Source organism: Cinclus cinclus, chromosome 27 (genome assembly GCF_963662255.1).
Source record: "Cinclus cinclus chromosome 27, bCinCin1.1, whole genome shotgun sequence".
NCBI classification, from domain to species: domain Eukaryota; kingdom Metazoa; phylum Chordata; class Aves; order Passeriformes; family Cinclidae; genus Cinclus; species Cinclus cinclus.
This window is the reverse complement of record NC_085072.1, coordinates 6,011,924-6,021,315: the sequence shown is the minus strand read 5'-3', so window position 1 is coordinate 6,021,315 and position 9,392 is coordinate 6,011,924. Positions and strand designations below refer to the sequence as shown.

At 56.2% G+C, this 9,392-nt stretch overlaps 1 protein-coding gene across 1 annotated transcript; it reads right to left on the bottom strand.

Moving 5' to 3' along the window:
- Positions 1–4,435: 4,435 nt before the first annotated feature.
- Positions 4,436–7,382, bottom strand: ELF3 (E74 like ETS transcription factor 3). The gene is made up of 8 exons (XM_062509620.1): positions 7,220–7,382; positions 6,382–6,603; positions 6,070–6,153; positions 5,868–5,981; positions 5,655–5,744; positions 4,997–5,113; positions 4,687–4,882; positions 4,436–4,556 (listed from the first exon to the last, which is right to left on the bottom strand). The coding sequence occupies exons 1-8, from the start codon at positions 7,380–7,382 to the stop codon at positions 4,436–4,438; spliced, it is 1,107 nt and encodes a 368-aa protein (XP_062365604.1).
- Between the last annotated feature and the right edge of the window lie 2,010 nt (positions 7,383–9,392).

Sequence of the window (9,392 nt, the reverse complement as noted above, 5' to 3'; positions counted from 1 at the left end):
CTTTTGGCCACAGCTCCGAGGGAAGCAGTGGCCAGGGCAAACTGTTCTCTTCCCTAATGGGGACCAGGGCTGAGCAATGGCCCCTGTGTCCCTTGGGAAGCCTTGAGGAAGACAAAGCACACCATAATGCTGAGACTTGAAGGGTGCCCAGGATATTTCCATGAGAACTGTGTGCCAGAAGCATGTTCAGCTTGGGACCACCTGATGGGAGAAATCTCCCAACAGACCCCAGGGTAAAAGTGTGAGGGGAGGCTGTCTTGGAGGAAAGTCCTCTTTTTCTTCAGTTCTTGTCATGGCTTGCCACAGCCATAAAATCCAGGCATCTCCAAAGAGAATAAAAAAATAAACAAATCATCTGTTTCTCCTGCCAGTGAGCTGGGAGGCTCTGCTGGGGTGGCTCAGTATGGGCTCAGAGGTCGCTGTAGGGGTTACCCCAAGTGTGTGCTGGTTGTGCACATATGTTGGCGTATATGTGTGCATTTCTCTAGCCTTGTTCTTTCTCCAGTCCTTCCTTCATCCCACTGACCCACAGAGATTTCATGAGAGGCTGCAGGATCTGGTCTCCCCCCACACCCCTGTCTTTTCTTCCTCCTCTCTCACAAGGTACCCACACACCTGAGGGACCTCAAGGGATGAGGGGGAAAGGCTTCACTAAGAGAGGGTATGGTTAGATTATATTTTAGGAGGGCATTCTTCCCTGTGAGGGTGGCGAGGTGCTGGCACAGGGTGCCCAGAGAAGCCGTGGCTGCTCCATCCCTGGAAGTGTCCAAGGCCAGGTTGGATGGGGGCTTGTAGCAACCTGGGATCATGGAAGGTATCCCTGCCCCTGGCAGAAGGAGTGGATCACGGTGGTCTATGAATTCCCTTCCAAACCATCTTCAGACTTTATGATCCACAGACCCTACCTCTGCCCCAAGTCTCCTGCCTGTTGTGCGACCCACTCAGGTAAGGCAGGGGGTGGCAGCAATGGGCACTGAGGACACTGGGGGCACAGGAGGCGAGGCAGACAGGTTCCCTGCTGCTGTTGGAGCTAGTTAAACATTGTCCCAGGCCAGTTAGGTAACACAAACTGCAGCGGGAAAGAAATGAAACTGCTTGAGCAAACAAGGCGCACTTGGCAGGCCACCAGCCTGCGTGACAAAGTGCTCCCCTCTCACTGCCAGCATGCTGGGGTTATCTATTTACGGAGAATAAACACCTCGCCCACAACCCCAAACTTGAGGGCCAGCAGCCAGGAGCACAGCCAGCTCCTACTAGACCCAGCCTGGGCTTGAGCTTGCCCCACTCCCCATGTCTGCTCACCCTGATGGCCACCATGCACTGGCCTGGCCCCTTCCCATGTGGGCCACTGTCCCTCCTGCTACCCTTCCAGCTCTCTGTAGGAGCTCAGGGATAAACCTGGAGCACCCTCCACTCACTGAAGCCAGCAGACACCAGCCAGGAAAACCTGTTCCCTGGGGAGGGTTACGCAAGGAACCTGACGGAGGTCTGGCTGCAGCCCAGACCATGAACTGGCTCCAGGTTCACACCCAGGGACTGGGACCTCTTCTTGCACCACAGGGCAGCCCTGATCTCCTCATTCCAGTGTGTATCTGGGAGCATTACAACTTCAGCCCAGGATACTGGAAGGCAATGAAAAGAGGGCTTCCATATGAGACCAGGCATCCCAGGTGGACCAGCAGGGCAACTCCATATATAAACAGCAGTCAAACCCACAAAAAGGAAGATGGGTCTGGCCCATGGGCACCTTCTGCCCCTGCAAAGCAGGTGGGTCATGTCCTTGATATTGCTGCAGCGTCTCTCGGAGAATGCTCAAGGCACCAACTTCACACTCAAGGTGTGGCCAGGCAGACTAGGAGCAATTCCAACTGCTTCAGCCAGCAGAGCTCGTGGACAGCCCAGATATCTGTTTGAGACCTTGCTTTGAAGGGTTTACTGCTCTTCTTTGCAATGTGTTCCACTCCTGCAAGTGCTGGATGGGGGATGTTGAACAGTACCATGTCTCTGATAGGGGAACATGGGCAGATAGGACAGGGAGAATGGTTTTAAATTAATAGAGGAGAGATTTAGATTAGATATCAGGAAAAAAATTCTTCCCTATGGGTGTGATGAGACCCTGGCACAGGTTGCTCAGAGAAGCTGAGGCTGGTCCATTCCTGGAAATGTTCAAGGCCAGGTTGGACAGGGCTTGCAGCAACCTAGGATAGTGGAAAGTGTCCCTGCTCATGGCAGGGGTGTGGAATGAGATGAGCTTTATGTCCCCTACCAACCCAAACTGTTCTAGGATTCTGTGATTCTATGACAATGCCTGGATCCCCCTGCCAAAAAAATGCATCTCAGGCTTTGCAAAGCAACTTTACTGTCTAGGCAGCTCCCCTAACCCTCCTGCTGGTGGTCTGGCTTCTTTCCTTAGTCCCTCCAGGCAGTGGCTGAAGCCATTCAGAAGGATGAGGCATAGCTTTTGCCTGGAAATCCCAAACCTCCCAAGCTCAGAGGACAGGTCCCAGGGCTCTTCTCTTTGCGGGTGAGCAGGAACTGAACGATGCCGAGTGCCCTGTGTCCCCCATTCAGCAGGTCCTGGGCACCAGCAGAAGGTCAGGGTGGTACTAAGATCCTCTGGTGCCCAGCAGTGTCCAGAGACACTCATTGTGAAATGCAATGTGTGCCAGTTGGGAGCCACTGCTGCTGGCCACAGTCATGGAAAAACATATCTGAGAGTATCCTTGGCCTCCAACACCCCGAATTCCTTCTTGCCACCCCAAGACAGATCCTGTGGATCGAAGAGATCATCTCAGCACCCCTGAGCAACCTCCCAGCCTCCTCACGGCCAGGCTGGATGGGGGAGGCAAGAAGGGGAATGTGATGTGTTTGGGTTGCTCACAGTGCCAGATCAGGGCAGTCCCCCCATCCTGGGATGTGGTGCTTGTGCCACCCAGGTCTTGAAAGAGGCCAGAAAACAGCCAGGCTGTTGATGAGCAAGCATTAATCACATTGCAGTGCCTGTGCTGCTTCTTGGTATCCCTTCATGTGTCCCTGGCCAGAGAGAGGCTAAAGGTCCTCCCGCAGGCTGTGAGTGGATATTAATGTGGAGGGTTTTGAGAGATGCCACTCCCCAGATCACCCAGGACTTTGCTTCCTATGAGCCTGCAGCTGCTGAACTCTGGCTTGGAGCCAGTGCTCCAGGAAAGGCGAGTGCCAGGGCTAGAATTCCAGAGGGTTCTCAGAAGGGCCAAGGTTTGGGAGTGGGTGTAAGATGCCCCTCCATGGGTGGCTTTGAGCCAGTCCCACCTCACCCTGAGGAAGACCCTGTGACTTCCAGGATGACCAGGCAGGTCCAGGCCACAGCAGGCAGGACATGGTGGCACAGGTTCATGCCAGGGGACATCCCAAGTAACAAGAGCCAGGTCCTCACCATGTGTTTAAGAAAAACAAGATAAATAACAAGTAGGTACAAAACCCCAACAAACCAACAATTTATTCATCTTACATTCCCACTTGAAACGGAGGAAACCACAGGCACCTGGTGGGTGCCTGGCTGAGCTGGCATCCTCTTCTGTGGCCGACACAGCACCAGTCTGTGCCCTGTGACATCACTTCAGTCCAGCTGAGCATCACCACCTGCCACCACACACCTGTGTGCCCCACAATGCACACTCTCACACAGGAACATCTTATTAATGAAAAAATATATCTGTACATCCACTCTGTGCTTTTTTTTTTTTTTTTTTTTTTTTTTTTTTTTTTGGTTCTTACATAAATTAGAAGCTACTTTTGGGGAAAAGGCCTGTCTCTAGACACAGCCCAGGTTGGAAATGCAGCATGGTCCTGCTGTCCCACATCCTCCTCTCACTGAGGACTTTCTGGGGCTGGGTAAAGCTCCACAACGTTCCCATCTTCTCTCAGCAGGTGCCACACTGAGAAGCTGCTACACAAAAGGGGTCTCACCCAACCCACATGCAGTGACCAGGACAGGGGCACCTTTGGCACAGTGCAAGCAGTGGGAGGGAAGACCCCACAGCTGGGACAGGTTCTGTTCAGTCACAGGTGACACAGATGTGCTGCTCCTCTACCCAGGCAGGAGGTGGGTGACAGCAGGAGACCTGCTGGGCTCTCACAGCAGGGCTTGAACTTCTCTTCCCCTTTGCATCTGTTGAGGCTTTGAAACAGCCACAGTCCCCACAGGTCCAACTGGAGGTACAAATCCAGCAAGGGAAGTCACAGTTTGCAATAACCTACTGGAGCCAAAACACTGGCTCTGAACACCCCAGTGCTGGCAGTCACCCGCACACACGTGCATGCCCATGCGAGGGTCGCAATTCCACACGCTGCATGGGGCAGCAGCTTCCAGAAACAGCTGCAGGCAAAGTTTCCTGTCAAGGAGCCCGGCTCAGGACTGGCCCTGAGGGGCTTATCAGACCCTGGCTCATCCAGGACTCTACAGCTCCTTGTTCCTGTTGAGCACCTCCTCTTCCTTCCAGCCGCTGGAGTTCTTCCCAAACTTGTACACCAGGCGTCGGCCGTCGACCCTCTCCAAGATCTCTCGTTTGTAGTAATATCTGTGGGAAACAGAGGTGGAATCAGGGCTATGGATGTAGCCCCATGCACTGAGGAGCTGCTGGAGGGCTCAGGTTGAGCTCCCATGGGGCTGAGCCAGCTGTTCCCCCCAGGGAAGGGTAAGGCACTCACCGCATGGCTCTGCTCAGCTTCTCATAGGTCATGCTGCTGTTTTTCTTTTTCTGGCCCCAGAGCTGAGCCACTGCTTCTGAGCGAAGGAACTTGAAGACTCCCTCCCGTCTGTCCTCCCACTTCATTAGCCCCTCGTTCAGCTCCGGGTGGATCAGGATGTCCCGGATGAACTCCCACAGGTGGGTACCTCTTGGGGCTGAAAGAGGAGATGGAGCTGTAAAGAAGGGAAGCTCCTGCAAGTCCTTGGATCACCCTAAGCCCCTCTGCCAAGGCCCTTCCTCCCGTCATTCCCCATGAAGCCAAGACGTACAGTGCTTGCTCTTCCGGTTCTCCAGGCAATCTCTGCTCTCCTTGCTGAGCTTTCGGGGCCGTCCCCGTTTCCGCTTGCCGTGTTTGCTGTCCCCTTTTTTGCTGCCTGAAAAATGGTCTGTGCACACAGAAAGGGGCACATGTCAGGCTGGGCAGCACATGCTGGGCTGCAGCCCCCTCCCTGTCCACCCTCTTTCCAGGTATCAGGGAAACATCCCCTGAGAGCAAGGTCCCCCCCATTCCCTCCATCCTCATTCCACCCTCATCCCTGACACTATGCTTAGGGCAGCATGCTGCTCCTTCCCCAAACCCTGCTGCTTCCTTGCATTTCTGGTGTTCCCAGTATCACCAGCAGCTGGGATCAATACCAAACACTGATTTCTGTGCCCAGGATCCCTGGCTGCAGTCTTCACCCATCTGCCACCACCCACCTCTTCCCACCAGGATCACCACTGCCCAGCTATCCCAGCCCTGCCCATCACCCTGCTCAGTGGAAAGAAACAGAAGCACAGCACTCAGGAAAAGAGACCTTTCCCTCCTTCTCAGTGTGAGGATGGGTGTTGAGGTGTTGTCCCTAAATCATTCCCACGTAGGAAGTGCAGAACTGCCTGAGAGCCAGCCCACCCCTCCCAGCTCCTGTGTGGAAGCAAACAGCTCACCATCAGGGAAGAGCTTTGATTCTGCAGGGTCGAGGTCGAGGTCACTTCCACCGGAGTCCTGAGAGTTGGGGCTATGGGACATCACAGGCCCTGACAGGCAAAGGATCAGGGTTCAGACTGCTGAGCATCTGGAGGTTTTCCCTCTGGTTCCCACCGCTTCCCCTACCACCAGACTGCTGCAAGACCCAAACCCACCCTTGTCAAAACACTGACCTGAGACATCAGAGCTGCCTGGGGACAGGGCACCCGGCAAGCAGGTGAAGTCTGTGAAAGGGTTTGTGGGCTTTAAGTCCTCCAGGGAATCCTTGGCACAGGGATTTCCCAGCTCTGGAAGGGACAGAGAAGGGAAGAAGGGCCTTGCTGCCATCAGTATGTGATCCCTGGGGAAAGGGCTTGGCCAGGGGCCCTCTCTTACCCAGGTGGCTGGAGTTCAGAAAGGTCTGGGAAGTCGTATCCTCTTTTTCCAGCAAATCAATGATCCAGTTCAGCTCATCAGAGGCTACGGAGGTGAAGGACTGAGATTAGCAATGTCTGTTCCATATGAAGGGGAATAGTACATACTGGGAGCTGAGCCCAGCCATGCTTGTACTCTGGTCTGTGCCCCCACACCCTCCCATACAGCCTCTACAGTGCCCAGGAAGCAGGGGATCCTGGGCTAGTGGAGGGCTCTCAAACTCTTTCTTCAAGTTGCCAGGCCTGCAGATGAAGGAGACCTTGGTACACTCACTGATCTCATGCAGGCGGTCGTAGAGCTCATCCCCCAGGGGCCCGAAGATGAGGCGCATCTGGTCCCTGCTGTAGTGGCACAGCGTGTGCCCATCCATGTTGCAGCAGGAGAAGTCGATGGAGCTGGCGTCGTACTTGTTCTTCTCCACATGGTAACTGATCCACTCCAGCACCTGCACCTTGGTCCAGAAGTATGGGAGCTCACTGAACCACTCTGGCTTGTCTGCAAGGGATGGAGAGCAGGGCTCACAGCAGGGTGGCCATGTCAGCACCGTGTGCCTCATGTGGGCTGCCAGTGGCCACCAGACACCTGGTCTGGTCCTGTGGTGATCTTTCAGGATCACAGCAGGCCCTTCACTTGAAGAGCTACAGGATTAAGTGTCCTTGGTGCCCTGCTCTGTAGACAGCAGTGAGCCCACGCTCCCCCAGCGCTGGTCTCAGTGCCATTTGTCCTGTTTGTGCTGCCATCCACCCTGCTCTGCTGCTGTGTTTTTCATCCTCCCTGAGCACCCCAGGTGTCCCCCATCACCAGAACTGTACTTCCAATCTGCTCCTGTGAGCCTTAGCAGCATCTCCCCTATGCTGTGCTGTGGGAGGTGGACAACGATTCCCCCATCTCCTGGATAAATCAGACGTGCTCCCAGCAGACAGACCTCGTGCCACACAGGCTGGCACACCCTTTCGGCCTTTCCCTGGGAAAACTGAGGCATGGTGGAAGCTGCTGATCTGTCCCACTAGGACAAGGACCTTGCAGTGCTCTTCCCAGACAGTGGCACTGCCTCACAACTGCCCCATGTGCTGGCTCCCCAGTGCCACCAGTGCCACTCTCCTGGTCCTACCTGTGCTCTGTGCTGGCGGCTGGCTGGTGGGGAGGCTGAGCCCCAGGTTGTTGTCATCCCCAAGGTGTCCCAGCATGTCCAAGGTTGGCTGAACTTCATCTGGCTGGTACATGGCGCTGATGTAGTTAGAGAAGATGTTGCTGATCTCACAAGATCCTGCCATCAACTCTGTGCCAAGAGATGACAGTGAGCCCCCGTGGAGGCAGAGGGACCCAGGCCTGCCACACCTGCAGCACCCCAGGCTGGGTGAGGTCAGGCTGTCCCTCCCTCCTCCCATCGTCACCTCTCAGGTCACTTCTGCAGAAATATGCACCCAGCACCTGCTGGTTGGGGCTGGGGCCTGACTCACCACCTCCTCAGGGGCCAGCAGAGAGGGAGGCTGAGCCGGAGTGAACTGGGGACGTGGCGTCACTCTGCTTGTCCCCAGCAGCCTGGCCTCACCCTGCTGGCAGCCAGCAAGAGGGTGGCTGGCAGAGAACAGTGACTCACAGCCCCTCCGTGGGCAAGGGGTTTCGGGCACTGGGCCACTCCTGACCCCATGGCACGGCCATCCCGCTGCCCACTGCTGTGCCAGCAGCTCCAGTCCTCTCAACCAGTCGCAATAATCACATCCCAGTCACTGCAGCCAGGAGGGGACCGAGCCCCTGCCCGGCCATCACAAAAAGCCAAACTGTCCTGTCCGCTTTACAAACCCTGGGGGCTGGAGGGGAGCTGCTGTCCCGATGGTCCCCAAAGGGCCTCAGCTGCAGTGGGAGAGCAAACGTGGAGCGAGGAAAGGCCAAAGCATCCCCCGGTGAGAGCGAAGGTGCACGGGGAGGAGAGCAAAGCAGCTGTCCTGGGTGAGGGACGTCAACAGGCCTCGGCAAGAAAAGCTTTGGTACCTTCTGTGGTGGCAACTCCAGGAGCCGCGAGTAATCCAGAGAGGAGCAGGGGGACACGGAGCCCGGCCTGGCCACTAGCCACTGTTCATGGGCCCCGGGAGGCTGGTGCCGATGGGCAAGCCCTGCCCGTGCCTCTGCTTTTATAGCTTGGGCGGCGTAACAATCTGGCAGCCCGAGGGGAATTCCAGCCCCAAACGTTCATGCTCCCAGATCCAGGTGATTTGCATAATATGAACCACCGGGTCCCAGCCCTGCGCTGCCTTGCCGGGAAATCTGGGTTGGCCAGTTTAATCATTGTCAGAGCCCGTGCCCCATCGGTGCCCAGAGTTTCACCCACACTGCCTGTTTTCTTGCCAGGCTCATGTTTGTTTGCTCACAGCAGCGGGTTCACTCAGCTCCTGCAGCCAAAAACATCCCTGGGGTCGGGGTGGGCCCTGGGGCTTATAGATCACCACCCGGGGTTTGCCTGTGGCCATTGAGCAGGACATTGCCCGGGGCATCCACCTGGCCAGGTGGGCAGCCCGCCCTGGCAGTCGGCAGGTGCTTGTGGGGGTGCCCTGGCCCTGCCTGCAGCACAGGCTTGGATGGCACAGGCACGGATTTCCCAGAGCAGGAAGAGGGTCTCAGTGACCAAGCAGGACAGATGCTGGGGACAGGGCACGTGCTGGGAGCAGGACTCAGGTGGGGGCAGGTGGTCTTTGTGGGGGTAGAGCAAAGACCAGGCAAGTGCCTGAGAAGTGCTGCTCTCTCTGTCAGAAGGGGCTGATTTTTGCCTGGGGGAGATCTGGGACAGGCACAGAGCTGTGACAGCCCCTACCCTGCCATGTCACACACGCCTGGCACCGGCTGGCATGCACGCTCACCAGGGACATGTGCCAAGGGACAAGGCAGGGTTGTGGGATGCATTTGGGGAAGTACCTTTGATGGCTCTTGCCCCTCTGGCCTTGAGCAGGGGTACCTGGGGCCCTTCTGAGTTATATTCCTGCTGGATTTAGCCCTGTGCTGGCAAGGGAGCCCCAGGCCAGTCCCACCCAAAGCTGGGGCAACCTTTGTCTGGTTCTGGTTCTTTGCTGAGCTAGCCACGTCCATGCCACCTGTAGACTGAGGTAATCCTGGATATCTGGGAGCAGAGCACTCCCTGGCATCACACAGATGCCTCCTTGCCACTGCAGGGTCCTTATCACCTCAAACCTGGCAGCAAACCATCTCCTGTGACACTGTGGTGACAGACTGTTGCCAACATGGATACTCCAGCTTGACACATGGAGCAGCAAGGGCAGGGTGGCTTGTGT